The sequence below is a fragment of the Aptenodytes forsteri genome, unplaced genomic scaffold (assembly GCF_000699145.1).
Source record: "Aptenodytes forsteri isolate BGI_AS27 unplaced genomic scaffold, ASM69914v1 Scaffold122, whole genome shotgun sequence".
In the NCBI taxonomy this organism is placed as follows: domain Eukaryota; kingdom Metazoa; phylum Chordata; class Aves; order Sphenisciformes; family Spheniscidae; genus Aptenodytes; species Aptenodytes forsteri.
In genome coordinates, this window is record NW_008794009.1 from 542207 (window position 1) to 562572 (window position 20366).

Sequence of the window (20366 nt, forward strand, 5' to 3'; positions counted from 1 at the left end):
TTTTTGGGGGGTAGGTTGGTGGGTGGGGTTTTTTTTGGTTTTTTTTTGTTGTTGTTCCTTAGTAATTTGAAATAGAGTGGCAAAAATGAAAAATCTTTCTTGCAGATAAGATTTCAACCTAATGATCACAAAACCATCAAAGAAACAGCTGATGAACTGAAGATTTTTGAAGGCATCAAACACCCTAATCTTGTTCGTTATTTTGGTGTGGAGCTCCATAGGGTAAGAAAACATAAATTATTGGGGCTTCTTTGTAGGGCAGAGAGAAAATTTTAAGAAGCTTTGGATCATGGAGGTTTTACTTGAGAACATTCTAGTTTAGCTTAATTGTCTGGATATCTCTGTGAATTGCAGTGTGTCTTTTTTCCTCTGAATGTTGAAGTCTCTGGAAACATAGTTTGGAGAAATTTTTTGGAACTGGTACATAAACAGAGAAGTTCACAATAAGTGAATAGAGCGAGTAATGCTGGAGCTACTCTGTGCTGCTCCTCTGTTCAACTGCTCTCAGAGCAAGCTATATTGTATACGGTATGGTAGCTTGTGTGTGTAGATAAAGACTAGACAGCCTAAAATCCTTCACTGTTAGCAGCAAAGGTTGTACCAATATCTTGTTGATTCCTGGAAAAATCTTGTGCTGGCGTTTAAGTCTTGATGCCAGACAAGTATCTTAAGGAAGCAGATCTTTTGGAATTCAGCTAGCATCTCTTCAGAAGGAAAAATGAGTTTTCTTGCTTGAGCAGCAGAACTGATGAAGCTTGGTTTTCTTACGAAGTTAGAGTCCAGAGTTGCGTGCTGAGATACCCTACTTCTTATTACTCTCTGCTTCCCACGTGCCCTTCCCACCTCCCCCTGTGAGTCTCGGGTCCTTCCTGTATCTCTACCCAGTGAGGTGGGCAGGGAACAGGACGCCTGGTGTCTGGCTGGAAAGCAGCGTGTGGTTTTGACTGATTTGCCCAATATGAATGGGTTGATTTGCTGACCCATTGCTGGTTTAGAAGGGGACAAAGGCTGCTTTCTGCCTGCATTTCTTTACTTGGGGACGCAACTTTGGGTGTCTGTGCCATTGGGTCATTGGTTTCTCAGGCTGGTTCTAAGAGCTTAGTGTCTTTGCCATCTTTTCGTATGAATTAAGTCTGACTGAAGTTGGCTGGGCTTGGAGACAGAGAAGGGGAACAAGAACCTAACTTTTCCTTAAAGTGAGCTAGAGTTGGCGTGCTTGTTCAAGCCACAGACAACAAAAAACTTGCCCTCCCCAAGCAATCAACACATGATATTGCAGGAACTGGGAGAGAGACTGGAAAAAAAAACCAAAAAGCCCAAAACATCTTTTTACCTTTTTTCTAAATATGCACAGGATCTTTTTGTATTTCTGCATAATATACCTACATAATAATAATAATATACAAGACTTCCAGAGTGCTTTTTGGTTGATGCCAAAGTAACGTATTTTATACTGCCAAATAGTATCAGCTACATACCTACAAATGATGCAGATAGACATGTAGCAGAGATTTGCCATAGCTGTGCAATAGAATATATTAGGTTGAAGCATGCCCAAGAGAATAGAGTTCTGAAGAGATGATTTATTGGACATTCCATGGTAAGAGGTACTTCCATTAAAACATTATATGGTACTTCCATTACTCTTTTCACAAACAGTGAAGGATGGAAGGAAAACTTGATCCTAATTCAGTGTTTTAAAAAAAAAATTAAAACCAATGAAATCGGTTTGGTTCCCACAACAGGAAGAAATGTACATCTTCATGGAGTACTGTGATGAGGGCACTCTGGAGGAGGTATCAAAACTGGGCCTTCAGGAGCATGTCATTAGGCTCTACTCAAAGCAAATCACGATTGCTATCAATGTACTACATGAACATGGTATTGTTCATCGAGACATTAAAGGTAACGTTAACCAAAAAAGGTAATGTTGTCGTTTCAGTGTTGTAGATGAGGGTGGGGGGGAGTGATGGGGGACATATTTGCAGAATTAGTGCACATTATCTATACAACCATTAAGTGTATAAAGCCTTCCACTCATTTTTCAATTTTCAATTTACAAGTTACTGGCTAGTTACGCGCTTCTTTTTAAGTGCGGCACATAAAAAAAGTTCACAGTTGGCATTGCAAACTCCTAAATTCTGCCCATGATTTATATAGTTTCTGTAGAGGTTGTTAAGATTGTTGGGGATTCATCCAAACTCAAATTTGGGTCCTTGTATTTCTAGTACTAATATACTGAGTTACGTAATGTTGTTTTTCTTCTCATCTAAGCAAGAAACAGTGGTGTTTCTGGGAGCTGACAAGCAGCGTACAGTGCTAGAGTTGTTCGTCAGAACTTTTCCTTGTGATTCCCATTTTCCAGAAGAGTTTTAGTATTTCAGACAAATGGTTGATAAAACAGTAAAAAAAGCCTTGTTAAAAGAAGTTGAAGGGATATGGTAAAATTACTTATCTAGTGGGTTTTTTGCCATACATTTATCTACTCATGCCTGGCTCGCAGCTTTTGCTTACAAAATGAGCAGACTGGAACTACAATAACTGAAGGGGGGTTGGTTTTGGCATTTGCTTAAGGCACCCAGTGTCAGTCCACATTTCACATTCATTTTTCTTTTCTTGAGCCTTCCAAGAACATCCTCCATGTCTAGTTATCTTGTTTTTGTTAGTCTGGCATATTTTGCTCACCTATGGCAGAAACTTAACGGAAGGAAGGGGAAGCAATGCACACAGTATGCCCTGCGAATGCTCATTTTATGACAAGGCAGTGCAACCCAACGATGCTGGGTTTCTATGTCCCTCTTGCTCACAGGGTTTTGAATCACCGCAGCAGTGTAGGAGGTTCCCAGTTGCTCTTGGTCCTTTGGCCTCGTGCTTCTCATTTGGGAAAAGAACTATCTACGATCCAGAGGCCTCCCACCCAGGTAGGCCACTCTTGAGTCAGTTTTGGCTTTTTTTTCCTAGAAAACACTTTCCCTCACTCCCATTCCCCACCGATCTTGCCTTTTCTGGTTCTCCTTCCTGACCAAAGGTTTCTCTCCAGTTGTGGGTTTCCCTCCGTGCTTTTCACAGTGCCCTCCTTGCCCTTTACTTGATCATTCCATATCCAGGTTCCGCTTAGCTGGATTAAGCGCTCCTGGAAGCTCGTTGTGATCAAAATCCAAGGCTGGCTAACAGGGATTTCTTTTGTGCTGCTCTGTCATTGCTGATTTCTGGATACGTTTCCAATAGGTCTTCCTCTCATCAGGGAAATGCAGTGAAGTAAGAGCTGTTTAACAGAACTGTAATGCTTTGTTATCTGAGGGCATTTCTGTTGCAACAGGTTCCTCATACCAAATGCTGGGGTGTTCCTTGAAAATAACAGCAGCTATAAACAGAGGGTCACTGCAGACACATCTATGTATAGACCTTCTCGAAACTTAATGACGGAATATGAAGACAGATCACAGAGGGGATTTTTTATAAAGGGTGCTGATGTTACATTGGAAGTCTCTTGCTCTCTGTCTCCTTTTATGCTAACGTTGCATCGCCAAGTTTTCAGGCTAACAGCAGTAAAGAAAACTCTGGTTCTACTTTTTGCTCTTACGTAGTCAGGCACTCTTATTTTTCTGATAGGGAAAAATGCTAATACGTCATTCAGACTGTTAAAACTGCTTTCCTATGGAAATTTTGCTGTCAGATCACACTACATCTCTCATGGCCAGCTTGCTAAACATCACTGTTGATCTTTCAGCAGCAGATAACCAATTCTTTGAGTAATTGTTTATATGTATCTCGCAGTTGGTGTCTGCAAGTACCTTGTGCTCAAAAATTGAGTCTTTCAGTTAGTAGTGTCCACTTGTGCCACCGTTGTCTTTCAGATGCTATTATGGCATCCTGTTCTATGAATGTAAAAGATGAAGCAAGACACAGCTGCCTTGAATCCTTTTTCAACCCGTGGTTGTGAGAGCAAACTGAGGGTAGTTTTGGCTGGCTGTTAACACTTGGCTGCACTGGTTTTTATTAGTCTGCATCAATGTGTAAAGTAGTTGGTGCTAGTACGTAGCAGGTGATGAAGTCTTTTGGGCTACTTTTTTAATCTCTGTTCTGGGTATTGGATTTTAACCCTTGGGGCTAAGCCCAGATTCCTCAATTATAATTACTTCACTTTTTGCAAGGTAGCTGTTCTGCTCAGTGATTGAGAACGATGGAATATTTAATGCTGAAGGGAACCTCTGGACATCTCTGGTTGAGCCCTCTGTTCAAAACAGGGCCAACCTCAGTATCAGATCCAATGTCAAATTTGATAAGATTGCTCAGGACCTTGTTTAGTTGAGATACTCCTATCTCCGGGGCTGGAGATTCCCCTTTCTCTGGGCCCCGTCCCAATGACTGACCTATCCCCATTGTGAAAAACTTTTTCCTGGTACCTCCTTGGAATTTGCAGAGGTTGCTGTTTGTGTCCATTGCCCCATATCCTTTCACAGTGTGCCTTTGAGGAGAAAGTCTGTTTCCATCTTCTTGATATCCTCCCGTTACACAGCTGAAAACAGCAATAAATTCTCCCCCAGTCTTCCCTTCTTCAAGCTAAACAAACCCATCTCTCGGCCTCTCCTTGTACATAGTGTGCACCAGCCCTCTGACCATCTTGATGCCCCTCTGCTGGGTTTGCTCCAGTATGTCAATGTCTGTCTTGCACTGGGGAGCCCAAAAACAAGACACAGCACTCCCAAGTGTGGTCTCGCAAGTGCTGAATTGAGAGGAATTAATCACCAAGGTCATGCCTGGTGCTTTCTCTCTGGGAGAGAAAGGCATATTCTTGAAGAGTGCTCGGATTGCGTTTTCAGAATGAATACAGAAACCGAAGGGATTGCATCTGAAGCTTCAGTAAATCAGAAACCTGAGAATGAGACCCTCCAGGCCAGGAAGTCTTCACCAAAGTGTTACTGTGTTATTGTCCTTGTTAACTTCGTTGTTAGCTCAAAATTTCTGCCGTTCCTGCCTTCGTGTCTTCATGATGAGCACAAGGGAAGGAAGGTCATTCAACAAGAGATGGAAGGCTGTTCAACAGGAGACTACGGGCATGTGTCACACTTTCTAAGAGACTTGAGTGAAAGAGGATGCTAAAGCTGATTTTTCTCATCAAAGGGTGGCATTTGGCCTGCTTGTTTCTTGAATTAATCTGGCTGCTGCACTGCTTAAGTACCGGCTGAGGAATGTCTATGAGCTGCCCCTCTTTGTGGAATTATGCCACAGTCTTTAGTGGGGCTTTTGGTACTGCTCCTCGGACTCACAGTATTTACATCAGCACCTTTGGAATATCACGCTAGCGCAGTTTTCGCTGCGCTTAGTATGGGGCTGACTTGGCACAGAGATGCAGGGCATGAAACTTCAGTTTAAATGCTTTGGGTCATAGCTATTGTTTTCTCTAGCAAGGGTACTGGCTTTTGACATTTGCTCTTTGTTTTCAGTCTGCCCCGAAGGTCTTCTGGTATCAATGGCAGTAGGGCTGTGCAGAACTGGGTTACCTCTTGCCTCTGCCAAGTACATCCCATGAAGATGCTTTGGATAGTGTATGTGTAGGAGGAGAGAAGAAACAGATGGGTGTGTTCTGCCTTTTTGCTGGTTTAGCCATGGTCTCCGGTTTTATTTTGCTTATTAACCATGCAGATATGGTAGGAATTTTGTTACATTTCCGGTCACATTAACTGTCAAAGGTAAAAGGGATCCGTCGTCCTCAAAGTACTGCCCTTGTGTCTCCTGTTCTCTTACCCAGGTCCTGCTGGATTCTGTGCAGGTCTCGTCTAACAAGATGACCCTTTTTAAAGACTCCTTACAGAGCTTGGTCTTGTTCTCCGAAACAGAGACTTTCACAGTAACATTTATGCTAAATTGTCATTACTTTTTTAAAGGGACAAACTTTGGTTTGAAAGGCCTTGTAAGTAGGTTCTGAACTGTATTAAACCGAACTATCACAACAGCTTTAGATTCAGTCAGAAGAGAAATCGTTGCACTTCAGCTCTGCCAGTTTCCACCCACTGCAGTAGTCAGAAACCACTTGGTAGCCTTCCATGAAATTTGCATGTTGCTTTCTTGAGGAACAGGAACATAGGTTTCCAAAACATCTTTTTAAGTGTTTGCTAGTGATGGCCTTTTTTCCTAAGCTCTTTGTGTGGGCTAAGTGCGTCTACTTTCTGTATGACAAGTAATTGCTTGAAAATCATTAGAAAAAGAAAAGCTGTGGGCAGTAGTTCAAAGGAAAAAGTTGCTGGTAGAGTAACTGTCACTCTTCTAATGCATTGCCCATATTTAGTCTCCCATCGAGCTGCTGCCTTGTACTGCGTTGGTGTGTTTCTGGATTCCCTTTCATTCAAGGAGCTGAGGGATGGTCTACCCAGCTCCGTTACACGTGCCTGTGATTGCAGGGTGACTCTGGACACGTATGACCCTCTGATGGCAAACTGCAGAACCCAGCCAAAGAATTCTGATCTTGAGTATGTACAGGCAGCTGAATGCCAGGAGTGGAAAACTTACGGACTCAATGTGCAGAAGAGTTGTATTCACTGGAAGTTAATTCTCCTTTCAGAAGTTGTGAAAGGCTTACATTGTAATGTAATTAAAGGTTGGAATTTATTTCTGTTAATGATTTCTCTCCCCCTTTTATAGTGCAGTTCTGTGCAACACCTCTTGGACTAAATAAATCTTGCTTTAGTTATCAAGCATTCTCATAGTAGTTAGAGAAGCCCTTTGAGGAATGGGCAGGGTTTTGGCATCATTGACCTGCACTGCCTTTTTTTGACTTGAGCTTTTTGAGGATTCTTTTTATTTTCCATGAGTATCTTGGGGATGCCCAGCCAAGCTAACTGGAGAAAGTCATTAACTAAGCGAACATAACACAAAGGAGGAGCAGCCAGGAATTCCTGCACTGACCTATGTTCAAGGTGGAACAAAAGTTAGAAACTTTTGAAGCTTGTATTCAGATGAGCCATTTTTTAAAGAATCTTCTGCGTGACATGGGAAAAGGCTATGTGTAACGAAGCCCCCAGCGTTTGCCTACTCCTAGAGTAGGCGTGCAGTTTTGTTCTGTGCAAACCATTCATCTCTTCTCAAGAGAGATCACAGCTCAGGCTGTATTTCTGCCAGGTGACCCTTGCAGCCTACTTGTGGTTTCATCGTGTGATACTTGCAGAATCCAGGATTTGCCCTGACATGATGTATAGTGAGCTCCTTCTGCTCTACCTGTTTTCTGTTGGCTGGCAACGTGTTTTGGCAGGATGTTGAACGAAAGAAAACCACTGGTTATCAAAACCACTTAGCTCATTTTGCAGTGTTGTGTAGAGCAAGTGACTTGAAGCCAACTGCAGATTCCCCTTGGAGATTTTCAACTATGCTAGGGAAATTTTTTCTAGCGTAAGCTGGCAGTGTAGCCACCTATTATAACAGTAGCCCTCCTCCAGAAATTCTTCTGGAAGTAGAGCACAACAGGAGTGGGCATTTCATAGTACATGTAATAAAATGCTATAAGCTCCATTTTGCAAGTCTGCCGTGATGACACAGCTGTACGATATGATCTGTCCTGACCCAGCAGAACTGAAAAGATGGCTAGTGGGAGGTACGCAGCAATGGCCTCTGCCAGGAAGCTCCTTAAGGACAGGTGGTTTTTTGCAGTGCGGCGCTCACAAGGATAAGCACTGGAATTCATAAATTCCTGCCTGGAGGAGTAATTTCATAACGAGCGTGTATGGAAAGCTGATGAGTTTGCCTGCCATACTGCTTTGTGTTTTGAACTCTTCTTGTTGTCAACTTCCAGTACACTTAGTGTTAACACAAACCCACCAAAAATCCCATTGGCTAATGGTAATGTACCCTTTGGGGACCATCTCTAATCCTGTCATATTCCACAGGCAAAGATCTAAGTGTGACTTCAGCTATTATCTACTGCGTAACTTCCAAGAGTGTATCGAGGAGCCCTCGTTCCTCAATTCAGCCCTAGTTTAACAAGCGTTACTGGTTTTCGTTGTGTTTCCTAGGAGCCAACATCTTTCTTACCTCATCTGGACTGATTAAACTAGGAGACTTCGGCTGCTCAGTGAAACTGAAGAACAACACCCAGACAATGCCTGGAGAAGTGAACAGTACTTTGGGGACTGCGGGTAAGGAAGCATGCGCTAGGCAGATATTTGTCTAGTTACCATAAAAGAAGATACCTCTGGCAAAAGTCTGGGCTGGAGTAAAACGATACGTTTCAGGGAAACTTGATTTTAGCTTAGCTAGTTAGATGTCCTTTACATCCAGAAGCCAGAAACAATCAGTGAACGATGTGACTGGAAAGATAAAATTGTACTTGTCTGGTAACTATAAAGATGCTGGAGCTTGTGTTTTCTGGGGTTGTATCTTTCTCTGCAGCCTTACTGAAACAGTACTGTTCTTACTGAACAGCTGCTTAATCTATTTTTAAAAAATGAAAATAACTGAAAGCATGTACTGTACCAGCATTTTCACTATCACTTTTCAAACTGAAAGATAGTTATGCTGCAAACATGTCAGAGGACGAGAAGCCAGCAAATGACAAAACTTACCAAGAAAAGCTGAGTGGTAATTCATTACAGATGTATTAAAAAGCATTTGGTTTGCCCAGATAATCACTTAAAGTATACCGTTCCTTCTGCTGTATGAACTGATGACATCGTATGTGTTGTTTCAAAGCGTACATGGCTCCAGAAGTAATTACTAGAGCGAAAGGAGAAGGGCACGGACGTGCAGCAGACATCTGGAGCCTGGGCTGCGTCGTTATAGAGATGGTCACCGGCAAGGTAGGCATGTTTCATGTACTGAATGAGTGCAAACTGTTCTTAGCAGTTTCTCTGCAAATTCGGGTCCCACTCCCAGCAATTTGTCACACGTAAGTCCACAAGTACCGGGGTGGTTTTTACTTTCCTGGGGTACAGAAATACATGCTCTATCGGACAGCAAGTTCCCCTCTAAACCTGGCACTTCGCAATTCTCTTACCTGTTGCAGAGGCCTTGGCACGAATATGAGCACAACTTCCAGATCATGTATAAAGTGGGGATGGGTCATAAGCCTCCTATTCCTGACAAAGTGAGCCCAGAAGGGAAAGACTTCCTTTGCCACTGCCTGGAAAGTGACCCAAAGATGAGGTGGACAGCCAGCCAGCTCCTCGATCATCCTTTTGTCAAGGTTTGTCTCATGGTTTTGGCTATAAAGACTGTAGATGGGAACTGGAACAGCTTTGAGTTGGCGTCATCATTTTGCAGCTGTGCTGCAGGGCTTTGCATCGCGGTGGGAGGCTGGTATCAAGTTGATGCTGTCCAGAAAACACAGTTTGGCAACTTCTCAGAAACACCTGTGATGTTGCTAGCGGACATTTGACTAAAAGAACCTGGTGCGCACCATGCAATAAACTTTCACCGCTGTTTTGAGATGCATTATCTGTATATTAAAAAGACTTGTCAAACTTCAACTGAGTGGTAGCTAATTGGATCTGAAGGGCTATGTGCCTAAAACTTTAGTGAGTATGTATGCACAGACTTCTATAATACAGCGATAAGGGTCCCCTCCATAAAAAGTGAAACAAGCACATGCTTGAGAACTCTGCCATCCTCAGTGCGAGGGTCTGCTTTTCTTTTAAGTTCCTTCTTAAGTTCATATTGAATGTTTATCTGGCAATTGGCATAACAATCTGCAGTTCTTGCATGAACGGCAAATATTCACAGCTACAAATTTAGGTGTATTATAACTTCTTTTCTGAAGAAGTAGGAGCACAGTAGGCTATTGAAGTCTGTCCCCTTTTCCAGCATAAAGTTGTTCACTTTGGTATTCCGGTTCAATAACAGCGTGTTTGGGATCATCACACCCGTGGCTCCCATCGGTGCAACTGTAGCCAAATCCCATCCGTCGCAGAGGCAGAACGCTTCTTGAGGCACGGAGGAGTTGCATGGTCACAGTGGAAACATCAGTATTCACGTATATAGTTGTAATTCATTGTTTGTATAACAAGGGAGAAAGAAAGCTTCCAAGATGTTCGGTGAAGGCGCTAAAGGAGTGGATCCGTTGTCATCGTCTCGCTGCAACAGGGAGACAATTGAATTAATTGCCTTTTGTCCTCTTCACAGGTTTGCACAGATGAAGAATGAAGTTACTCAGTCTCTGGCCTTTTTTACTCTGGCAAGATATCTTTTAATCACTACTGTATGTAATATTTACATAAAGACTGTGCTGAGAAACAGTATAAACGTCGAACTTACGAAGACTGCACAAGTGACGAGCGTCACTTTCTCTGCTGCTCCTGTATGTTTTACTTGGCACATGTTGCTCACGTGACGGTGTCCGCAAGTTGGAAGAAGCTGCATGTTTCAGTGAAAGTGCCATTACTACTGTATATGGACCATACCTTTTTTTGCTCTTTCTCCTGTTTCTCATTTGATTGAGAACCGTAATGTTAATATGTAGTATTTTTGAACTCTCTAGGTTCAGAAAAATGCTGTAGTGTTACCAGGCGTTATGGACCTTGTTTTTTAATCTGTTTGTTGAGTGCACTGACTGTGAACTTTTACTGGTTTTTTTGTTTATTTGTTTTTGGCAAGCTTCAGATTTGTTATGCACAAGGCTGATTAATGAAATTTTAAAAAAAGTTTTTTCTCAATAAATGGTTTATTTTAGGAGTTGTTGGTGAAGGGTTTTTCTTCTGAAAATAAATACGTGGGGTCGTGTCACATCTTAAACTTTTTTTCAACACTTGTTTAAGACTGCTAAGCTAACCGAACTGGAATAAGCTTCTCTCATATTGCAGTAGTCAATGTATTGTCAAGTTCAGGATGTGTAAGCAGCATCTTTCTTACACTGCACAAGTGATAATAGAATTAAGGTCCCCCCTTCATCCTCTCCTGAGGAAGTAAGGTCATGTGCAATTCCTGACGCTACCCATTACATAAGGGATAGAGTCATGGTCCGAAATAAATAACTTTCTTCTTGAATCTGAGTACTGCAAACAGGGAAGGTTTTCATGGCATTTCTGTAGCCAAGAGGAGAATCAGTTAAGATTATTCTTGTGTCCTGTTTCGCAAAAACAAGAACTTATTGTTAAGAGCTTTTTAAAGCTGATTTCTGATCCTGGACTTTGATTCCTCCTCCCCCCCCCCTTGTTACCAGTCTCAGAAAATGGAGAGAAGTTAGAAGTGGTTAACAATTAGAAGAAACAGTCTGCAACATGTGATCTATTTAGATTATTATTTTGTTTGGCTTGCTATTACAAACAGATGATTTGCACTAATGCTTACAAGTAACAATTTTAAGTTTACATATTCCTGTTAAGCTTTAGACCTTAAAATGGGTAACTTCTTATAAAACAGAGAACTTGCTTTTAATATTTGGCTTTATTCTAGAGTCCTGTCTCTTCTCGTAATCCACAAATCCTTTGTAGCAGCTGGGTGAGCTGTTGAGAAGGTATCACGAAATCTGACATTTAAATCTAGAAAAGCACGAGCCTCACTGTGCAGGTCACCAGTGCAGTGTATCTAGGCTCTCAAGAAATACAACGCTGAATTTAAACAAAAAGACAGACTTTCCTTTCTCTTCAGTTCTCTATTTTCAGTTATGATAGGAGAGGAAGTACATTACATTGTCGTCCTCAGCAACAGACTATCAAAGTACCTGAGGTAAAAGTCCCCCCCAGCCTGCTGTGTGCTTCAGGTTGAGGTGTGTCAGAAGTATCCGAGCAGTTTGTGTCCTCATCTGCCTTGTTTCAGGTGCCCTTGTACACAAACTGGAACCGCAGACAGCTTTTAGGAGTCAGGATAAAAGGTGAAGAGTAAACTGTTACTAGTTCATTGTTGCTGACCAAAAGAAAACTCATTCACTGCACGTCAGCTTTTTATGCTTTTATTTTTGTATAAACAAATGTTAAGACTACTTTTGTTAAGGCAGTTGTAGAACATACAGTTGCTTGTGGAGATGAGGGGCAAACACTGCTTCCTGACAACACGAGTCATTCTTTTAATACAGTGAACTGGACGAGTTTAACTCTGGCAAGTACCATTAAGCTTTCTCTGCTTGCCAGCGAACGCCGGAAGGGCCCAGTGGTGCAGTCCTTGGGCGCTGGAACTTGTAGAAGTGCTTAGGAGGACAGATCCAGGAGCAGCGTGTTTGGCCCTCAGCCTGTTCTAAGGGCTGGTCCCAGGGAAATGGGTATGAAATAGTCTAAATACTTTCAGAAGTATTTACATGTTTGGTATTTTCCTCTGGGAGAAGTAGCGCTGCATGCAGCTGGAGAAGAAAGGACTAAGATTCATAAGGAATGTTAAATGTCTCCCTACCAGCATGTTAAATCAGTGGCTCTCTAAAAAGGCAAAAAAGCTAGTCTCTATCACTATAGGACTATGTATTTGCTGCTCAGAACTACTCACCTGTGCGTATAGGGTTTTGCCACCCTGAGAAAAGCCCACTGTATCTGCCAGGTAAGGTTTACAGTAAAATGCTAGCTCGGAGAGATCTCTTCCCTCTCCCACCCCCACCCATTTTCAAAGTCCTGTGTACAGTGTCTTCAGGCCTGGCTCATTAACATGCCTGATGCATTAGTACGGGATAGCTGGACCTTCGGACCCTACTACAGGTTATAATACTCAGTTTTCTACTGTTAAAGATTGTTTTAGCAAATAGAGGTGCAGGGCATGTGCTTTATTAAGAGAATACCTTTATAAGCGTGGCAGTACTCTCGGATCTCAGGCTCTATTTACTTCATGTGTTGAAAAACTACACTAAAGCCCATGTTTACGTTCATGACATCATACAACCTATTCCAGAAAGCTTCAGAGCATAGGGAATGCATGTGTACACAAGACAGGTGGGGGGAAAAAAAGCCTCCAAAACTAGTCCCTAACACTTCCCAAGGCCTATTCCTTCCTTCACGGTGTATGTTTTACTGCCTCCACTCTCAAAAAACTTTACTTACTGCCCCATGCTAAAAGCACTACTACACCTGCTCTTTAGGTGCTGCATATGAAAAAGACTAGTTTCTACGTGATCTGAGGTACTGAACAGCAAATGCATATTTCATGGAATGATTCATATTCTGATGTATTAGCCCCTATTTCTTCTGGCCTCAGTTTTATTATAGGAAAAGAGAAATGTTTTTGATATCAGCTGCTGGCACTAAGACTGCTCACTTTCTTCTCTAGAGACACACAGGCCGTTTATTTCTAGACGATCATGGCTCAGTCACATGAAAATGTACCATCATTGCAAGCGTCCATCATAATCCCCACTGCTCAGTATGAGTATCTTTAGATTTTAAAGTTTTGGGTTTTTTCAATCATAATAGCTGATAGTTGGAAGTCCCCTCTTTTCCTTTCTTCTTTTTTTAAACAAGCTCTTTTTAGTAATTTGCATACCCGTAACTCTTGAGAGGAGGATGCTCTGGAATCAGTACCAGGGATGTCAGAGCAACACAGTTTTCCCAAGGGCCTTGATTCTAGTTTTATTTAATTCAGAAGGGTGTCAAAGCAAGTCCAGACAGCCATAAAAAACTATGCCAACCACTGTCCTCAGTCTCTCTCCCACTTCCTCTCTTCTCCCCAGAAGAAAAGCAAAAGATAATCTAAGTATTACCTCAGGCTGACTGTTATGAGGCACCACGTAAACTAATTTATCAGAAAAGACAGACAAGCAGATTAATTGGGATCACAATAGTATAGATGTGGGGCGTAACTTTTAATGCACGCTTTGCATTACCTACTTAGAGCATACCCAGCAGTTGTTCTGTTTCCACCATTGGTAGGAAGGCCTAGAATTTTAATCAGTGTTTAAAGCTGAAAGGAATTTATTACCTCAGTTTTTCCAAACTATAAACGGCATTTACACTCAAAAGAACTACAGGTTTCAGCTATCCCTCTGATGTATTGCCTGGGGAAAGATGTGGCAGTGGGTAACTGAGCTCTGCTCAGGTCATGAGGCCAAATTCCACTCCAGCTTATGCCACTGCAAGGCTCCGATCTAACAAAGTGGGCCCTGAGCCAGGTTCTGGCTGAAGTTTTCAAGGGCGCATGTGGTGCACACTGTGGGAATAAGTTCTAAATGTAGAGAAACTCTACTGCAGGTCTGCCAGTTCAGGAGAGCTGCTTCAGTCCAATATGGTATAACCAAGCAGAGCATCTTACTGTATTTAAACACTGACGGATTATGGTTGTTAAATTGTTAACATGTGATCTACGCAATTATCAATTTTAATCATCTTGTAACAATCTTCTGACATTTATTCCTTCTTTAGAGCAAGTTAAGAAAGATAAAGCCTGCACCTCTGGTTAGCTTCCAGGTAGAGTCTCATCATACAAGCACATTGGATTTTTATTTTTTTTTTCTTCAAAACTTAAGACACTTTATAGGGAAACAAACCAACCAAACAAATGCAAGCCTGTTGTGGAGAGTATACGAAGGAGTGCATCTTTCAAGCATGTCATCCAGCCCAAACCCCCAGAGAAAAATAACAGGAGCACAAATCCAGATACATATGGCAATTGCTCATCCTACCCTTCCTCTGATCTCACTTGAAGGACCATGATATGCACTTAAGAGTTTTCAGAAGTTGCATTTGTTCCCTTTGGATTGAAGCAGTCTCTGAAGATACTACTTTTGTTTCTGCTTGTTGTCATTGTTGCCATAGGTGGAGCCCTTGTTAATTTCTGTAACGCCTATCATCCATCTGACACCAACAGAAGCTGCAAAATAAATAAAAATAAAGTTAAAAGCTGCTTGCAGACAAAGACTGAACATCTGTACAGGTGTAGCACTTTGAAAGAGACGAACAGTGTTCTCAGCCTTACAACAGCACAGCGTTAAAGGTAACTACCTGTACTACCTGTACTTGACCTTTGATGAAAGGTACGCCCCCACGCCCCTGTATCAAGTAAGTTGCCCATGGTATTTCATTAAGGAAGATCCAAGGTTGCTGGCCTCAGGCTAGACACACCCTCTCCCACCAGCAGGGAAGATGCTACCTGAACCGACATGAGAGTAAGAGGCATAGGCATGATGTGCCCACCCCTGTACCCTAGACAAGGCTGGCTGTGAAATGGGGGTGCTTTGGGGCCGGTGGTGTTACCGGGCTCCCAGGAGTTGAGTGACAAAATATACTAATGTGTCCGCCTCCAAGGTGTGACGGGGGAAGGGAATTCTGCCTGCTTTCAACAGCCCCTGTGCCTGGAAGAGCACAAGCGAGTGCAAGGGCACTCCAGATCTTGATTAAAAAAAAAAAAAAAGTAAGTTGTGGCATTTTTTTTAACTACAGCTCATGAAACGGTCCATTACAAGAGGCCAGGTTAATTTAAAAGACTTTTATAGTTGATTTAGCAGTAATAATTCACCATGCACAGGGATTTTTTTTTTTTTTAATAATTTATTAGTAGTACCTGAAGTGACTGTTTAAGATAAACACAACTTAGCCTAAGCCCTCCCCCTCCCCTCACAGCTTTTTTTTTTTGTGTGTGTAAAGGAGCTCAGCTGCCCAAAATCTCTTATTCCCCAAACTTCTGCTCAGCTATTGTACATAGCCAGAACTGCCATGCATCTTTCAGACCTAAACCTACTTGGGAGTCACAAACACCCTCCCTCTGTGCAGAATGCTTTTTCCAAAAAACAAGAAAGCCATGAACCTCCCCTAAGCCTCCAAATCCCAGTTTCTTCCTAACTGATGGTGAAAAGGCCCAGTCCTGTGAGGTGCTCTAAATGTCTCATTCCCATCAGTTGTTACCTCTCTAATATGACCCTCACCAGACAGGGATTTTTTTTTTTTTTTAATAATTTATTAGTAGTACCTGAAGTGACTGTTTAAGATAAACACAACTTAGCCTAAGCCCTCCCCCTCCCCTCACAGCTTTTTTTTTTTGTGTGTGTAAAGGAGCTCAGCTGCCCAAAATCTCTTATTCCCCAAACTTCTGCTCAGCTATTGTACATAGCCAGAACTGCCATGCATCTTTCAGACCTAAACCTACTTGGGAGTCACAAACACCCTCCCTCTGTGCAGAATGCTTTTTCCAAAAAACAAGAAAGCCATGAACCTCCCCTAAGCCTCCAAATCCCAGTTTCTTCCTAACTGATGGTGAAAAGGCCCAGTCCTGTGAGGTGCTCTAAATGTCTCATTCCCATCAGTTGTTACCTCTCTAATATGACCCTCACCAGCCAAAGGACTCTTTATGGCACAGGATGGGAGAGGGCTGTCAGCTGGTAAGCAGTGCTGCCCTGTGCTTTACCAGTCGCTTGTCCAGCTGTAACCTGGCGCTACCACATCAACCATGCAAAACTGTCAGTTTTTTAAATAGCTGCTTCTCTCCTGTGCTCCAAGCAACCTGTTCTGAAGTGGAGCACAGACTATTGAACAAATGTTACAACTGTAAGTAAGGCAACTTGAAAAAGCTGAATATATTATTTAAGTAAGAAGACAGGCTAGAAAGCAGCTCTGCAGAGAAGGACCTGGGCTTCCTGGTAGATGCCAGCACTGTGCCCTTGTGGGAAAGGAGGACGAAGCTTCCCCTTAGGAAGAGCGTTTCCAGCAGACTGAGGGAGATGATCCTTCCCACCCTGCTACTGAGGCACATCTGGAGTGCTGGGTCCAGTTTGGGCTCCCTGGAACAAGACAGACATGGACATACTAGCACGAGGCCAGTGAAAGCCACAGAGGTGATTAAGGGAGGGGAGGGAGCATCTTTCATATGAGGAGAGGCTGAGAGAGCTGGGACTGTTCACAGCCTGGAGAAGAGAAGCTCGGTGCAATCTTATCAATGTGCATAAATATGTGATGGAGGGTGTAAAGCAGACGGAGCCAGGCTCTTCTCAGTGGTGCCCAGTGACAGGACAGAAGGCAATGTGCACAAGCTGAAACACTGGAGGTTCCCTCTGAGCATAAGAAAAAAAGGAAGAAAATCTTCTTTACTACCACTACAGGTGGTTGAACACTGGCACAGGCTGCCCAGGGAGATTTTGGAGTCTCCATCCTTGGAGATACTCAAAACCCAATGGGACACAGCCCTGAGCAACCTGCTGTAGCTGACCCTGCTCTGAGCTGGGGGTTTGGAGTAGATGATCTCCAGAGGTGCCTTCCCACCTCAGCCATAGTCTTCTGTCTGAGCTGCTTGGATGAAAGGCACTGTGTATTTTGTTCTTTCAAAACACCAGCACTAGAAAACAAACCAATCAACTACAGACTCGTGTTTTGTAGTATGACAGTAAATTAAGTGACAGTCTTTAGAAGTGCAAGTGGTAACTGGATACCAGAGATGAGTCACACATGACTCATCCCTGGCGGGACACAGCGATGGCTGAACAGACAGTGATGCGATGGGGAAGCTCGGCTGCCCATGGGGTCTCCTGGATGCCGAGACACCAGGAAAGCAGGGCCCTCTCACAGACATATAGCTGTGCAGTGAACAGCCCAGAAAGGGAGATGGCTCCTAGGGAGTTCACTGTCACTTACACTTCACTGTTAGTCCGTGAATGGAAACGCACACAACTGGGACAAGTGAAGGGTTTCGATCTCACAAATAGAAAAGAAAAAAACATCTCTGACATTTAAATGGCCATGAGCTGGGGAAGACAGGAGGAAGATCCAACATGTAGCCTGCAGTGTGGGATCATAACATAATAGTAAGCATGAAATCATTAAGATTTTAACCAGAAGGGATAGAAAGAGCATCTGGAGATGGACACAGAGCATAAATAAGAGCAGCTGTTATAGCAACCACACAGCACATTGGGGATTTCATCCAGTTCCAAGAATGCCACTGCCTGGACACCAAAAAACACCTAGTTCAGCAGTTCAGATTTTCTTCTTCTTCTCCCTGGCAGAAGCTGTCACTGCCCTTCTGTCCTCATTTCACCCTGCAGCCCTCAGCACCCTGGGGAAGGTGGGGTGCAAGAAGAAGGGACTGCTCATGTTTGCCAAGCCTGTGGAAACAAAGTGGGGATAAATGCTGAGGTGCCTCAGTGGTTTCTCCCTGCACTGCCTGCCTCCTTTCCACAACTCTCCTGGAGCCTTAGTGCACACCCTAGTGATAGCATCATGTTTAAGGATTTATTCCGCTGTTGTTTTAAATTTAAATTTAGGGAAGTGATTGTGCCCCTGTACTCGGCACTGGTGAGGCCACACCTCGAATACTGTGTTCAGTTTTGGGCCCCTCACTACAAGAAGGACGTTGAGGTGCTGGAGCGTGTCCAGAGAAGGGCAATGAAGCTGGTGAAGGGTCTGGAGAACAAGTCTGATGAGGAGCAGCTGAGGGAACTGGGGTTGCTTAGCCTGGAGAAAAGGAGGCTGAGGGGAGACCTCATCGCTCTCTACAACTACCTGAAAGGAGGTGGTAGCGAGGTGGGTGTCGGTCTCTTCTCCCAAGTAACAAGCGGTAGGACGAGAGGAAATGGCCTCAAGTTGCACCAGAGGAGGTTTAGATTGGATGTAAGGACTGGGGTTGTTTAGCCTGGAGAAGAGGCGGCTGAGGGGAGACCTCATCGCTCTCTACAACTGCCTGAAAGGAGGTTGTAGCGAGGTGGGTGTTGGTCTCTTCTCCCAAGTAACTAGCGATAGGACGAGAGGAAATGGCCTCAAGTTGCGCCAGGGGAGGTTTAGATTGGATGTAAGGAAAAATTTCTTTACTGAAAGAGTGGTGAAACATTGGAACAGGCTGCCCAGGGAAGTGGTTGAGTCCCCATCCCTGGAGGTATTTAAAAGACGTGTAGATGAGGCACTTAGGGACATGGTTTAGTGGGCATGGTGGTGTTGGGTTGACGGTTGGACTCAATGATCTTAGAGGTCTTTTCCAACCTTAATGATTCTATGATTCTAAATACAATTATAGTAAGGGTAACTTAGGGTTTTTTACTACAAGAAGGGGAGAAAGGGAGATCAAGCAGGAATTGTGCCTAACAATCAGCTGTGAGAGTTTAAGCCCACCCTGAGCAGGAGAGAGAAGCTAACAGCTGAGGCATCCCTGCACTGCTCCACAGCAAACTACAGAAGGTAACTGAGCTCCTGCCATCTTTCTGCCCATCATTACCCACCAGCCAAAAGATGCAGGAGGTTGCTGAGGACCTGCTCTGCCTGCCAGAGTGCTGGGGGCTGAGGGAGGGCTGAGCTAACACAAATCAACAGAGCCAATAATGTGATCTCTTTCTTGGAACATTTTTTAGCTCCGAGAAAACCACCACCTCCACACATAGTACCACATCCCTCAGCAAAACCTTAGCTCAGAGCAGAGGATTTCCACCTTTTCTCTCACACCTCAGGATTTCTTCTCATTTGTTACCTGGGGTTTGTACCACACAGCAAGTGCTATAAGCAGCACAGCAGGCAGGGGCATAAAAATTTCCCATATATAGTCTGCTGTACACCTGAGTTATATAGGTTATACATTGAAATGAAGATTTGTACAACTAAAGCTTATATGAATGGTAGAAATTGCCACTGAGGGCCTATCTTACATACTATAAAGGAGAAGAAACAAGCAAGTAACAAAAAAAATACCAGTTTTGGGCACCAGGCTGAAAGGCCAGGTCGTCTGGCAGCTCCACCAACAGGCAGAATCAACACAGGCAGAATCCTGCACATGGTTTATATCCTGTTGTAAAACTTACCATAACACTGCTGGCTCATGCACTCCTCACCGTCCACTCATCTCCGCCTACGGGCATTAACAGCCTTGCTGCCCAGATCACTTCATACTCCAACCCTTCGGTCCACACTCTGCACTTGGACACTGTCAAGTCACCAAGGACTCACTCACGGTTTGTACTGTGATCCGTGGAAACAGGTTTTCTAATAGCACTGTGCACATACTGTATAGCAGACATACAACAGCTCCTGCAGAATCACAGCTGGCTCATTACTACTTACGCTTGGTTCAAATGAAATACTTCTCCTGCCTGTAACTGATACTTAACTGCTGGCTCCATGCCATAAGCCCAGATGCCATTATGCTTTTAGCATTAGACATGTAAGAGCTACTTCTTCATTTAAAAGCCAAGAGAAGCCCTCTCACCTTTTGCATACACAGAACCAACAATCCCCTTTTAACTGCTGTTGACAGCTCCATAATAAAGTACTTCTAGAGCATGAAGGTTATTCTCTTCAACACAAGTTACCAAAACGTGAAAGGCAACCTAACACTGGGTTCTTTGGAGCCAAATGAGATTGGGGAAGCAGGATGAAGAAAAAAACCAGAAGCTGCTGTCAAATACAAATACTGACATTTGACAGACTCGCTCACTGCTTCAACACCAAAATATCAGCCCCAAGTTTTAAATAGCAGTTGTGAGTTAAGTACATAAATCTCTTGCCATGTGTCCTATGAAACTAAAGCCAGTTTTCAAAAGAGACTTTTGTCCCTCAAACTTC

General features: G+C 43.3%; 2 protein-coding genes across 2 annotated transcripts in view; one reads left to right on the forward strand and one right to left on the reverse strand.

The window, feature by feature from the left end:
- MAP3K4 (mitogen-activated protein kinase kinase kinase 4) overlaps nucleotides 1-10659 on the forward strand; it is a 61475-nt gene extending 50816 nt beyond the window's left edge. The window contains exons 21-26 of the mRNA XM_009290108.1: nucleotides 106-222; nucleotides 1746-1905; nucleotides 8007-8129; nucleotides 8683-8789; nucleotides 8996-9175; nucleotides 10111-10659. Coding sequence (XP_009288383.1) covers nucleotides 106-222; nucleotides 1746-1905; nucleotides 8007-8129; nucleotides 8683-8789; nucleotides 8996-9175; nucleotides 10111-10131 — 708 coding nt within the window. The 3' untranslated portion in view covers nucleotides 10132-10659. The remainder of the gene's footprint in view (nucleotides 1-105; nucleotides 223-1745; nucleotides 1906-8006; nucleotides 8130-8682; nucleotides 8790-8995; nucleotides 9176-10110) is intronic.
- A 1203-nt stretch (nucleotides 10660-11862) lies between these two features.
- AGPAT4 (1-acylglycerol-3-phosphate O-acyltransferase 4) overlaps nucleotides 11863-20366 on the reverse strand; it is a 75606-nt gene continuing 67102 nt past the window's right edge. The window contains exon 8 of the mRNA XM_009290009.2: nucleotides 11863-14706. Coding sequence (XP_009288284.1) covers nucleotides 14615-14706 — 92 coding nt within the window. The 3' untranslated portion in view covers nucleotides 11863-14614. The remainder of the gene's footprint in view (nucleotides 14707-20366) is intronic.